General features: G+C 41.4%; 1 protein-coding gene across 1 annotated transcript in view; it reads left to right on the plus strand.

The window, feature by feature from the left end:
• Window positions 1-4,619: 4,619 nt before the first annotated feature.
• Window positions 4,620-14,937, plus strand: part of STK38 (serine/threonine kinase 38) — a gene marked incomplete at its 5' end in the record, with an annotated part of 42,922 nt that continues 32,604 nt past the window's right edge. Inside the window, 1 exon segment of the mRNA XM_006148637.3 lies at window positions 4,620-4,755. Coding sequence (XP_006148699.1) covers window positions 4,625-4,755 — 131 coding nt within the window.

Below are 14,937 nucleotides of genomic sequence, written 5' to 3' on the forward strand. Positions count from 1 at the left end.
TGCTTTGGTATTTGTAGAAACTTCTCCATTAAAAAAATAAAATAAAAATAACATGGACATTTTATAGTAAGGTAGCTCCAGGTACAGTGTCTTGTCGAATTTGTGATTATTGATCATTTTGGCACATCATGAATCAAAATGTTTAACTATGAAATAGAGACTTGATTTCGAACCTGAGCTATGGAGAGATTATTTTTTCTGGAATTTTTGCCTGAGGATCTTTTTTAAAAATTTCTTTTTGGGGCCAGCAGGTGGCTTGGTGGTTAAGGGTGCTGGACTCCCACGTGGCAGACTGCTGTTCAAGTCCCAGACCTGGTGACTTACTTGCTCGCTCTCTCTCTCTCTCTCTCTCTCTCTCTCCCTCTCCCTCTGTGGTCAAATTGAAATAAATAAATGAAAGAATAAATAAAGTTAAATAAAATAATTTTTAAAAAATTTCTTAGAGTTAAGCCTTTTTTTTTTTCTTTCAGAAATAACCAGGGTTTGCACATTCCTCTCAAGCCTAAGTTTAATCCATGGACTGCTAATTATTAAAGGGTAAAACTTTAAAGAAACTTCTTATAACATGCACTACATTTGAAAATGGCTCCTCCTGGTTTTTATTCAGCTTTATATTGGGCCAAAAAGACAGAAGCTGATTCTGTGGGAGGGGCGTAATACAGATAAACTATTGAACACTATTGACAATGCTGGAGCAAGTCTGTGTTAGAACCATTTATTCAAATGTGATAATATATGTTAGCCAATATATTGGGGGAAATTTGTTGTGTGTGTGGGTTTTTTTTGTTTTTTTTTTTTTTTTCAGTTTTTGCTATAGGGCATGTGTACTCCCCAGAGAGAAAGAGAGAGAAGGAGAGCGAGAACTCACCTCGCAGGGAGAATGGCTATGTTGCAATCCCTTTTACTCCATTCTCTTCTTGGAATTTTGGGCACGTACACATGTGCATGCTCCTGGTGTGATTTTCAAGCTGCTGAGTCCAGGACTTGAACTGTGAAGTCATCCACGTGGGCTCCAGCTGCCATCCAGCCTCATACAGCTACTAAATGGTATAGGAAAATTAGATTTTAAATTTAAGGAAAAAATTGTTCTATCAAATCTAAATCCATTGGTACTGTTCTTTTTAGGTAAAAAGGAGGATGTTAGGATGCTTTTTTAAAATATAATTATTTAATTTTATTCATCATTATAATTTTAAATTTGACGGGGTGGATGAGAGCGAGAAAGCAAGCAGCCAGGTCTGGGATTTGAACCACAGTTGGCCATATGGGAGTCTAGTGCCTTAGCCACTGTGCTACCTGCTGGCCTCAGCATCCCTTTTACAGTATTTTCCACCACCAAAATTGTGATTCATTTTGTTTTCTTCATAATAATTTTTTTTTTAAAAGAAATCTTTATTATTATTATTATTATTTTTTTTTTTTTGAGAGGTTTTTTGCTATAGGGCGCGTGCGCTCGCCAGACAGGCAGAGAGAGACAGAGAGACAGAAAGCGAGAAATCACCCCCCCAGGGGGGATGGTCACACTGCAATCCCTTCTCCTCCAATCTCCTCTCGGGATCTTGGGCACGCACGCACACGTGCCCGGCGTGAGTTTTAAGCCACCGGGTCCGGGACGCGAACCGCGGTCAACTACGTGGGAGTCCAGCGACATAGCCATTACGCTAACTGCTGGTTCCCCATAATATTGTTTTTTAATAGATTTATTTTTATTTATAAATTAAACAGTAAACAATCAAATACCTTCAGGCTATGTCAGACTACATATACACCCATATATCAGCAATTTAGTTAAAGATTTTTGAAAAATTTTTCTTTTTAAGAGGACACATGTGCTTGCCAGTGAGAAAGGGAGAGGAGAGAAATAAAGCATTCCCCAGTACAGTGTGGTCATGCCACTCTCCCAACCATTAGGCTACGGGGCTGACCCAATAACATTTTTTTTTAATTAAATCTTTTTTTTTTAAAGAATTACTTATTCAATTTTTTATTTATTTTAATTTGACCAGAAAGAGAGAGAGAGAGAAGGAAAGTGAGAAAGCAAGCCACTAGGTCTGGGACTTGAACCGTTGAACCGCGGTCGGCCATGTGGGAATGTCCAGTACCTTAACCACCACGCCACCTGTTGGTCCCCCAATAACATTTTTTTAAAGCTTATTTCTTCCGCGAGAGAAGAGAGAAGAGAGACATGCACTCACAACAGGATCCCCTGCCATGATCTACTCTTAGTCTCAGCAAGCCAGGACTACAGATGTGTATGCCGGTTGTATACAGGGAGACCTCAGCACGCAAACCTGGGACCTTCCCATGTGTTTTCAGCCAATTGTAGAGCATTGTTTTATTGCAGTGTCATCTCAGCAGGCCTAACGTTTTGATGATATATTTCTAATAATTCTATGCACATGTAGTAAACACATAAACAGCGGCTCATAATACTGTTTTATAATCTGTTCTTTTTAGGGAACCAGCAGTTAGCGTAATGGCTATGTCACTGGACTCCCACGTAGTCCACCGCGGTTCGTGTCCCGGACCTGGTGGCTTAAAACTCACGCTGGGCGCATGTGCGTGTGCGCCCAAGATCCCAAGAGGAGAATGGAGGAGAGGGGATTGCAGCGTGACCATCCCCCCTGGGGGGTGATTTCTCGCTTTCTGTCTCTATGTCTCTCTCTGTCTGTCTGGCGAGCGCATGCGCCCTATAGCGAAAACCTCTCCAAAAAAAAAATTATAATCTGTTCTTTTTAAACTTAGATTAGAAGAGACACTTCCCTTGACATCAAATATTTGAATATATTTTAGTTGTCTGCATATAATTGTATTGCAAGGCTTTTTCATATTTAATCAGTTCTGTTGTATATTCAAATCATTTCTAGTTTTCCTGTATCATTACAGCGCTGCGTTGAACTCTCTTGTGTATGGATCTAAATAGGTCTGTGATATTTTTCAAGTTGGATTCCTAGATGGGAAAGAATTGTACTGTGTTATGCTTTACATTTTTCTTATTTTATTGCTAGAAGGCACAGTTGTTTACCAGAAAGAGAAAAAAGAGAATGCACCCTTTGATGGGTTCTGGTCACACTGCAATACCCTTTTTCCCATTTCTTCATTCCATCAGGATTTTAGGCACACATGCACATGTGCCCAGCATGTTTTTCAGGCTACTAGGGCCAAGATTTGTACTGTGGTCAGCTATGAGTGATCTGGCTTTCTATGCACAGCACTTAACCTCTGTAGTATGGGGCTGGCCTATATACATTCTTAATTTATATATATGAATATAAGATCTTGTTCTCTCTTTTTTTTTTTTTTTTGGAGAGGTTTTTCGCTATAGGGTGTGTGCGCTCACCAGACAGACAGAGAGAGACATAGACAGAAAGTGAGAAATCACCCCCGGGGGGATGGTCACGCTGCAATCCCCCCCCCTCCATTCTCTTCTTGGGATCTTTTTTTTTTTTTTTTGAGAGATTTTTGCTATAGGGCGCATGCGCTTGCCAGACAGACAGAGAGAGACAGAGAGACAGAAAGCAAGAAATCACCCCCCAGGGGGGATGGTCACGCCGCAGTCCCTTCTCCTCCATTCTCCTCTTGGGATCTTGGGCACGCACGCACACGCGCCTGGCGTGAGTTTTAAGCCACCGAGTCCGGGACGCGAACCGCGGTCGACTACGTAGGAGTCCAGCGACATAGCCATTACGCTAACTGCTGGTTCCCTTGTTGTCTTATTATAAAAAAATGTAATACTGTTTTGTGCAGATAGAGTTGTGTGTGTTTGCTCCATGGTATTTCATAGTATGTATACATAGTATTTATTTTTTAATTAAAACTTGCCTTTATTTACAATATCTTTCTTCAGAGAACAATGTATTTTTATTTATATTTATTTATTTATTTGGTGTTTGCCCTAGGGTGTGTATGCTCACCAAAGAGAGACAGAGAGAGGGAAAGTGAATAATCACCCCAGTCCCCAGGGGATGGCCACGCCGCAGCCCCTTCCTTTCTCTGGATTTGGGCACATCTGCACATGTACTTTGTGGGAGTCCAGTGCCCTGACCACCACACCACCTGCTGGCCGCACAGCACTTTATTTATTTATTTATTTCCTTATTGAATTGCCTCCGACTGCCCATAACACAAATGGTATGTAATGGACATCTCTGTAATGCACATTCTATGTGTTTATTCATTCCCTTAAGAGCCTGCATGGCAGTTCCTCCAGTCATTATACCTAGGGGTGGTATTTCTGAGTCACAGGATATGTATATTTATTTTCACCAAATGTTCTCTTTGTCTAGCTTTTTAAAGCTTATTTATTTTTTCCATGAGAGAGAAAAGTAGAGACAGAGACATGCATCCCCACAAAAGCTCTTCATACCATTATTTACTCCAAGTCTTAGCTAGCCTAGATTATAGGCCCCGCGTGTTCAGGTAGTCCCAGGAAGGAGACCCAGGAGGGTCCGGTTGTGTTACTGCTACGCTACTGCCCGATTCCTGTGTAGCTTTTGCTATGTATTAACTGTCCTCCAGAAAACTAGGACCAATTTATATTCCTACCTGTAGAATAGGAGAATGTGAAAGTAGCAAATTTTAACTCCAAAACTAATACCCATTCTTTTCTTTGTTTCTAGCAGCCATGGCAATGACAGGTTCGACACCGTGCTCGTCCATGAGTAATCACACAAAGGAAAGGGTTACGATGACCAAAGTGACGCTGGAGAATTTTTATAGCAATCTTATTGCCCAACATGAAGAACGAGAAATGAGGTAAAAAATTTTGTTGGAAAGAATTGTGTCATATCTACACTATGGAGTACTAGTTGGTCATAAGGAATATTGAAACACTGATTTGTCTCAAAGTGGCTGAATATGGAAGACTCAGTGCTAAGTGAAGTAAACCAGACTTTGGAAGATGTGTCTTCAAAGTCCTGATATATACCAACCGTCTGCACTCTATGGCAGACATGGAAAGATCTGAAAATCTGATACTAGGAAGTCTAGGTGTCGATACCGGAGTCTGGAGGGGAGAGGAGTGTGTGGTAAAGGATGGGTGAGAGGGGCAAAGGGAAGACCTGAACCCAAGAATGTAAAATTCTCTATTGAAAATAATGGAAGTGGTATATCCTTGATTTGACTGTCAAAAAATGTGTTCTCTTATGGCATTCATATCTAGTATCATAAAACATGCTCATAACATTGTTGAAAGAAGACAGGAATAGCAGCGGCCATGGTATAACCTGTCCCATTCCAATGGAATGATGAGTTACCAGATTTCCAAAGTCCTTACCATTAACCCACTTATTTCTACTAGTTAGTAATGTAAAATTCTATTGTTGTGTAAAAAGAAAAAAATTGAGCTATGCCCTGCTGTGGTAGCATGTACTAGATTCAGTTGCTTGGCAAGCTGAAGCCACATGAGAGGTTCGGTTTTCAATTCCTGGCCCACCCTAAAAAACAGGCATAATGACTCACATCTCCAATCCCAACTAAGGATTGCAACACTGTAAGACCCTCTCTTAAAAAAAAAAAATTGGGCCTGGGCCAGCAAGTGGTATGGTGGTTAAGGCACTAGATTCCCACATAGCTAACCGTAGTATGAGTCCCAGACCTAGTGGCTGGAAAGTCACGGCTGGTGTGTGTGCATGTGTGCCCAAAATCTTGAGAGGAAAATGGAGAAGAGATTGAGGTGTGACCATCCCCACTGGCAGGTGATTTCTCACTTTCCCTTTTTTTTTTGTCTCTTTCTGGTGGTGAGTGCACATACCTGTGGCAAAAACCTGAAAATAAATAAATGAAAATTGGGCCAGATCTTGGAGTTGATTGTTAAGACAGTGAAGGAAGTATAATAATGGCATGATTAGCACCTTTGGAGTCAGACCTGACTTTAGAATCCTTCCTACACTGTTTAGTAGCTGTATGAGGTTAGAATAAATTCCTTTGTCCTTGTTTATCAGTTCTCACACTAAGAGAATGGGGCTAATACTAGTTGTGTTTGTAGATTGCCGAAGGAATTAGCTATAACACCCACTGTAGTGTTTCATACATAGTAATCCCTTAGTTAATGGTATTCATAGCAGCTGTTATTACTGATTTGTTATATCCAGTTCATACTCAGAATTTTAAAGTTTTCACCAACATTTTATTATAAAAGTTTTCAGAAGGGGACCAACAGTTGGCATAATGGTTGTGCCATTGGACTCCCACGTGGTCCACCATGGTTCAAGTCCTGGACCTGGTGGCTCAAAACTCACGCTGAGTGCATGTGTGTATGTGCCCAAAATCCCAAGAGGAGACTGGAGGAGAAGGGATTGCGGCGTGGCCATCCCCCCGGGGGGTGATTTCTCACTTTCTGTCTCTCTGTTTCTCCGGCGAGCACACATGCCCTATTGGAAAAATCTTTCAAGGGAAAAAACGTTTTCAAAAGTACAGAAAAATAGAAAGAATTGTGTGTGAGTATATACATACATATATACTTATGCACATACATGTATACTTTGCCAGAGGGATTCATGTGTACATCAGGAAGAGAAAAAATACACCTCCTAGAGGGGCCTGGCACATCCCAATCCTTTTTCCTCCGATTCTCATCCTGTGAGGATTCTGTGCATGTGTGTTTACATACGTCCTCGTATGTTTTTCAGGCCAGCAGGGTCAACACTTGACTCTGTTCAGCTTAGTGGGATACTGCTGCTTCTGTTCAGCACCTGACTGCTGCACTCAGGGCTGGCCCATGTTATATTTGTTTTATCACATGTCCACTGTCCATTCCTCTATCCTGTCATTTATCCAGATTAATTTTTTACTGTACTTTAAAATGTAGATAGACATCAATACATTTAATATTTCTGCTTATATGGACCAGCAGATGGCATTACATCGCTGGACTTCCACATAGTTGACTGTGGTTTGAGTCCTGGACCCGGCAGCTTCAAACTGAGGCCAGGCACATGTGCATGCATGCCCCAAATCCTGAGAGGAGAATGGAGGAGAAAGGAATGTGGCCTGGCCATTCCCTCTGGGGGTGATTTCTTTCTTTATGTCTGTCTGTCTTTCCTGCAAGAGCATGTGCCCTATAGCAAAATCTCTTGGGAAAAAAAATTTCTGTTTGTATAACATTCACTAGAATTCAATATCACACATATATATGCTTTTTTTTTTTTTTTTGGAGAGATTTTCACTGTAGGGCGCGTGTGCTCGCCAGACAGACAGAGAGAGACATAGAGACAGAAAGCAAGAAATCACCCCCCAGGGGGGATGGTCATGCCGCAATCCCTTCTCCTCCATTCTCCTCTCGGGATCCTGGGCACGCACGCACACGCGCCCAGCGTGAGTTTTAAGCCACCGGGTCCGGGATGTGAACTGTGGTCGACTACGTGGGAGTCCAGTGACATAGCCATTACGCTAACTGCTGGTTCCCCATATATATGCTTTTTCATAGGTGTAAGATTATGTACAATGAAATGCACAGGTTGAACACCATCCGTGTACACTGTTTTTTTTAATTGCCAGAGGGCACTTATGCTTACTGTAGATGGAGGGACAGGGACGGGGTGGAGGAAACACTCAGGACGTGGTCATGTTGCAGTTCCTTCTCCGCCCTTCATCCTGTCTGCGCTGAGCACTCATGCACACACGCCTTATGTGTTCTTAAGCCACTGGGGCCTGAACCGTAACTGTGGTTGGCCATGTGGGATCCAGCTGTCCTACCACAAGGCCTCAAGGCCAGCCTTGCATATCCTTACATAGCTTAGACCCCTATTAAGAGATAGAATATTACTATCCTCCCAGAGAGTAATTTTATTTCAAAAATTTTTCCAGAGGGCATGTACACTTGCCGGAAAGGAAGAGACAGAGGGAAAAAGCACATCATAGAGGGCATGGGCAAGGCACAATTCTTTTTCTTCCATTTCTCACTCCTTTTGGGATTTTGGGCATGCATGCACGCGTGCCCAGTCTTTCTCAAATCAGATGACGTGGTCAGCCATGTTGGATCCTGCTCCCACCAGACCACAGGCTGACCCCTTTTATGCCTCTTGCTCTTTCAACCTCAAGCAACCACTGTTTGGATTTTGTTTCTTTTCTTTCTTTCTTTTTTTTTTGGAGAGGTTTTTGCTATAGGGCGCATGTGCTCGCCAGGCAGACAGAGAGAGACATAGAGACAGAAAGCGAGAAATCACCCCCCAGGGGGGATGGTCACGCCGCAATCCCTTCTCCATTCTCCTCCTGGGATCTTGGGCACGCACGCACACGCTCCCGGCGTGATTTTTAAGCCACCGGATCTGGGACGGGAACTGCGGTCGACTACATGAGAGTCCAGCGACATAGCCATTACGCTAACTGCTGGTTCCCATTTCTTTTCTTTTTTAAAAAAATAATTATTTATTTAATTTTATTCATTCATTCACTTAAGCCACCAGATCCGGGACCCAAATTGAAACTGGCCATGTGAGACTGTCCAGCGCCTTAACCACCATGCCCCCTGCTGCCCCCACCCCAACCCCCGATTTTGTTTCTAGTATAGTTAGTCTGGCCTGTTTAACACAAGTTTAACATAAGCTTTATGTTAAACTTGTGTTAAACAGGATGGGACAGCAGTTGGCGTAATGACTCTGTTGCTGTACTCCCATGTAGTCGACCGCAGTTCGAGTCCTGGACCTGGTGGGTTAAACTCATGTCGGGAGCGTGTGCGTGCGTGCCCAAGATCCTGAGAGGAGAATGGAGGAGAAGGGATTGCAGCGTGGCCATCCCCTCTAGGGGGTGATTTCTCGCTTTCTCTCTCTCTCTGTCTTTCTGGTGAGCACATGCGCACTATAGCAAAAACCTTTCCCCCGCCCCCTCCCCCCCCAAAAAAGCTGTAAGTAGGACAAAGATTCATTGAGTAAAGCATCTTTCACTCAGCATGATTTTTTTTTTCAAGAGGGATTTTTGTTATAGAGCGCATGCATTCACTGAAAAGACAGAGAGACAGAAAGTGAGAGATCATACCCCCGAATGGATGGCTGCTTTGCAATCCCTTTTCCTCCATCCTCTTCTCAGGATCTTGGGCGCACACACACACGGGCTTGGCATGAGTTTAAGCCACCAGGACTGGAACTGTGGTTGGCTGTGTGGGAGTCTAGCAATGTAACTGTTATGACATCTGCTGGCCCCCCAAACATGATTTTTTTTAGGTTCATCTGTGTTGCTATGTATAGTAAAATAGACAGATACTGGATATCCTGTGAGTACCTTTCTATTTTCTCATCGTAGCTCAGTTTATTTGTTCATTCTCCTTTTGATGTGTATCTGGGCTTTTTAAAATTTTTGGCTATTTTATTTATTTTTTTAAAGAATCATTTATTTAATTTTGTTTATTCATTCTTTTTTTTTATTTGACCAGAGAGAGACAGAAACAGAGGAAGAAAGCAAGCCACCAGGTCCAGAACTTGAACCGTTGTCGGTCATGTGGGAGTGTCCAGTGCCTTAACCACCACACCACCTGCTGGCCTCCAGTTTTTGGTTATTTTGAATAAGCTTTATGAACATTCACCTTTTTTGTGAATATTTTTTTTCATTTCTTTGGTAAATACCTAAAGGTAGAAGTGCTGAATCATAAACATGCGTGGGTATATGTTTAGTTTTATAAGAAACCGCTAGATCTTTCTTCCAAAATGTTACCAACAATATACCAGAGTTTCAGTTGCTTGGCATTTTTGCTGATGTTTATGGTGCTGGTGCTCTTCTGGCCATGCTTACTGGTATCTCACTGTGATTTTAATTTGCATTTCCTTGGTGATTAATGATGTTGAACATTTTTTATGTGCTTTTTGGCCATTTGTGTATCATTCTTTGTGAAGTCTTTGTTTAAAGTTTTTGAACATTTTTTAAAAATGAGTTGTCTCGAACCTTCCAACACCTTTATTTTAGACTCTGACCTTGAGAACTGTGAGAGAAAACATTTTTGTTTGAAACTACCCAGTTTGTACCACTTTGTTATGGCAGCTTTAAGAGACTGACACACTAACTATAAAATTAAAAGCATTATTATGGATATAGATACTAAGGAATGGTAAAGGTTTATACTTTAGTAAATATTCACAATTCTAAGTCTGACTTCAACTAGCAAAATATGATTGTGTTATATAAAAAGAAACAGTGCCAGCTCTGTGACACTGAAGTCTTGTGTTGCTTAAAAGAAGCTGGATCCCATGGTTAAAATCCCTGGCCCATTCCACCTAAGGCGCACTGATGCATGAGTGCGAGTGCCCAAGATCCAAAGGGCTGGAGGACTAAAGGAAGCCGAGGAATCATGGAATGGGCAGACTCTCTGGAGGGTGTTTTATCTCTCTCTTACGTGTATACACATGGTCTATTTTAAAGAAATTAAAAAAAAATAAATACAAGAATAAATTGACAAATCTATAAAAAAAAAAAAAAAGAAAAGAAAAAATGAGTTGTCTTCTCTTTTATTATTGAGTTGTAGGAATTTTTCATGTATCCCAGATATATATACATAGGTTTTATAAACAGTTTCTCCCAATTTGTGATTTTTTTTGCTCATTTTCTTTTCTTTTCTTTTTTTTTTTTTTGGAGAGGTTTTCGCTATAGGGCGCGTGTGCGCGCCAGAAAGACAGAGAGAGACATAGAGACAGAAAGCGAGAAATCACCCCCCAGGGGGGATGGTCACGCCGCAATCCCTTCTCCTCCATTCTCCTCTCAGGATCTTGGACACGCATGCACATGCACCTGGCGTTAGTTTTAAGCCACCGGGTCCGGGACGTGACCCGTGGTCGACTACGTGGGAGTCCAGCGACATAGCCATTACGCTAACTGCTGGTTCCCTTTGCTCATTTTCTTAACAGTATCTTTAGTGGAACAGATGTGTTAAATTTTGATGAAATCAAATTTTTTTCTTTTTTTTGTATTCTGTGACCTCTTTAAGAACTGCCTTCCAGGACCAGTAGATGGTGTAATGGTTATATCACTAGACTCCCACGTAGTTGACCATGGTTGGAGGCCCAGACCCATGGGCTTCAGACCCATGCCTGGCACATATGTGTCCATGACCAAAATCCTAAGAGGAGACTGGAGGAGAGGGGATTGCAGCATGACCATCCCCCTTGGAGGGCGATTTCTTGCTTTCTATAGCTGTCTCTCTCTATCTCTCTGGTAAGCGCACTCATCCTATAGCTAAAAACCCCCACACTTTTTAAAAAAGAATTATTTAACTTTATTTATTGATTGATTGATTTAAATTTGACCAGAGAGGGACAGAGTGAGAGAGAGGGAAAGTGAGAAAGCAAGCCACCAGGTCCAAGACTTGAACTGCGGTCGACCATGTGGGAGTCCAGCACCCTTAATCACCACGACACCTACTGGCCCCAATACCACACTATTTTGACTTTGTAGTTTTGTGGTAAGTTTTGAAGTCAGGTAGTAAATTTCTTTTTTTTTTAAGAGAGAGTTTTGCTATATAAGGTGCATGCACTCGCTGGAGAGACAGAGAGAGATAGAAAGTGAGAAATCACCCCTAGGGGGTATGGCCACACCACAGTTCCTGCTCTATTCTCCTCTTGGGATTTTGGGCACAAAGGCCCAGTGTGAGTTGTTTTTTTTTTTTTTTTTAATAATTATTTATTTAACTTTATTCATTCATTTATTTTAATTTGACCAGAGGGAGACACACAAAGAGAGAGGGAAAGTAAGGAAGCGAGCCATTAGGTCTGGGACTTGAACCAGGTCGGCCATGTGGGAGTCCAGTGCCCTTAACCACCACGTAACCTGCTGGCCTCCTGGTGTGAGTTTTTAAGCTGTTGGGTCTGGGTATCAAATCACATTGACTACTTGGGAGTCTAGCAACTTAACCATTAACACTTGGGAGTCTAGCAACTTAACCATTAACGCTATCTGTTGTCCCAGGTAGTATAAACCTTATAACTTGTTCTCACCCCCTTCCCCAAGATTGTTTTGCATGTTCTAGGTTCTTTGCATTTCTTACAAGCTTTTTTTTGTTTGTTTAGATTTTTGCTATAGAGCATGTGTGCTTGCTGGAGAGAGAGCTAGAGACAGCGAGAGAGCAAAAGTGAGAAATCACCCCGCCCATGGGGCCAGCAGGTGACGTGGTAGTTGAGGGAGCTGGATTCCCACACAGTGGTTCAAATCCTGGACCTGGCAGCTTGCTTTCTTGCTTTTCCTTTCTCTCTGTCTTTCACTGGTCAAATTAAAAAAAAATAATAATAATAAATGAAATTAAATAAATAAATAATTCTTAAAAAAAGAAGAAAAACCACTTCAGGAAGGGGCGTGGCTACAATCCTTTCTCTTCTAGGGTTTTTGGGCATGTGCACACATGCACTCAGGGTATTTTTAAGCTGTAGGATCTGGGACCTGAACTGTAGAGTTGGCCATGTGGGGTCCAGCACCTTAACCACCATGCCACCGACTGGCCCACATTCCATATAAGTTTTAGAATCAGTGTATCAGTTTCTGCAGAAAAGCCTGAAAGAATTATGATTGGAATTATGTTGAATATGTAGATCAATTTGGAGAGAATTGACATCTTAAAATTATTGAATCTTTTTACCATGAACATGGTAAATCTTTCCATTTTTTAGGTTTCTAATTTTTCTCAACAGTGTTCTGTATTTTTTGTTGTTGAGGTATCACATGTCTTGTTCATCTATTACTAGTATTTCAGGTTTTTTTGTTTTTTAAAACTATTTAATTTTATTTATTCATTAATTTATTTTAATTTAATCAGAGAGAGATACATAGAGAGAGAGAGGGAAAGTGAGAAAGCAAGCCACCAGGTCCAGGACTTGAACTGTGGTCAGCCATCTGGGAGTGTCCAGCACCTTAATCACCATGCCACCTGCTGGTCCTCTTTTTTTGATGTTTTAATAAGTGCAAATTTAATATTTCATTTTCCAGTTTTTTTGCTGCTAGTATATAGAGAAATAACTGAATTTTGTTTCTTGACCTTGTATCCTGCAACTTGCTAATTTACTTTTCCTAGTAATTTTTAAAAAGAATTATATATTTAATATTTATTATTATCATTAATTTTAAAAATTTGCTATAAGGCATGTGTGCTTACCAGACAGAGACCCAGAGAGAGAAAGAGAAAATGAGAAAGTAAGTCACCAGGTCTGGTACTCAAACCATGGTTGGCTATGTGGGAGACCAGCACCTTAACCACCATGCCACTTGCTGGCTCCTCCATAGTAATTTTTTTTGTAAGTTCTTTAGTATTTTCTATATAAACAATCCTGTCATATACAAGTAGAGATTATTTTACTTCTTTCTTTTCAATCTGTCCACCTTTTCTTTCATTTTCCTATTGCACTCGCTGGGACCTCCAGTACAGTGTCAAATAGAAGTGTTGGAAGTGGACATCTTTCTTCTATTCTCCATTTAAGAGATTACATACTAATTATTTCACTGTTTGTTATGATGTCAACTTTAGGTTTTTAAAAGATGTCCTTTATAGGTTGAAGAAGTTTCCTTATGTTTCTATTTGGCTGAGAGTTTTCTTTCTTGTTCCTTTCCTTTTCCTTTTCTTTCCTTTTTATTGTTAGAGGGTGTGTGATCTCACAAGAGAGACAGAGGGACAGAGAGAGAAGGGGAAAGCACACCTCATGGGGATATGGTCATGTTACAATCTCTTTATTTCTTCATCCGTTGGGATTTTGGGTGTGCATGCCCACACCTATTTATAGCATGTTTTTCAAGTCACTGGGGCTGGGATTCAAACCACAGTCGATTGTATGGGATCCTGCTCCTGTATCCACTAAACTGTGAAGCCAGCCCCAAGGCTGAGAGTGCATGTTGAATTTTGTCAAATGTTTTTTCTGCTTCTTTGACATTATATATTTTCTTTTATTCTCTTTTTTTTTTTTTGGAGAGGGTTTTACTATAGGACGCATGCACTTGCCAGAAAGACAGAGAGACAGAAAGCGAGAATCACCCCCCAGGAGGATGACCAGGTTGCAATCCCTTCTCCTCCATTCTCCTCTCAGGATCTTGGGCATACGTGCATGGGTGACTTTAAGCTACGAAGTCTGGGACTCATATTACGGTTGACTACATGGGAGTCCAGCATCATAGCCATTACGCCAACTACTGGTCCCTTCTGTTATTTTAATATGGTGAATTACGTGGGTCAATTCTTGAATATTAAACTAACTTTGCATTTCTGGGGTAAAACCCTCTTAATCATGATATATTATCCTCTTTATATGTTGATAGATTTGGCATGCTAATATTTTATTAAGAATTTTGGCAGCCATGTTTTTCGTGAAGGCGCAGATCTTAGTTTACAAGGGCTATATGATTTGATGTTAAGTAAGTATTTCAGTATGTGGAACAGCCGGGTATTTTATACCTGGTAGTGGTTAGCTGCTGTTGACAGGAACAAACACATGCCTGCACGATGCCCTTTGTTAGAATCAGGGGCAGTTCAACCGTGGGCAGTAGGCCTGCGACACCTATTAGAGATATTTTCAAACACAGTCAGCTATCGTGAAGTCAGAGCTTGTGTTATAAAACAGATTCTTAGGAGTTCTGCTTTAGTTAGTTGTTGTATTTAATAATAGTCAGCTAGTCTTCATCTTGTCAGCTCTGCCCTAGCTGATTGTCATTGATGTGTATCACATTCTTCAGGAACATTGTTAATGTTACATTGAGATGTATATTAAGATTTCTCGGGACCAGCAGTTAGTGTAATGGCTTTGTTGCTGGACTCCCACGTAGTCGACCATGGTTCGCGTCCCAGACCCGGTGGCTTAAAACTCACGCCGTGTGCATGTGTACCCAAGATCCTGAGAGGAGAACGGAGGAGAAGGGATTGCGGCGTGGCCATCCCCCCCGGGGGGTGATTTCTCACTGTCTGTCTGTCTCTCTCTGTCTGTCTGGCGAGCGCACACGCCCTATAGCAAAAACCTCTCCAAAAAAAAAAAAAAAAAAAACCAA

Source organism: Tupaia chinensis, unplaced genomic scaffold (assembly GCF_000334495.1).
Source record: "Tupaia chinensis unplaced genomic scaffold, TupChi_1.0 Scaffold000238_1, whole genome shotgun sequence".
NCBI classification, from domain to species: domain Eukaryota; kingdom Metazoa; phylum Chordata; class Mammalia; order Scandentia; family Tupaiidae; genus Tupaia; species Tupaia belangeri.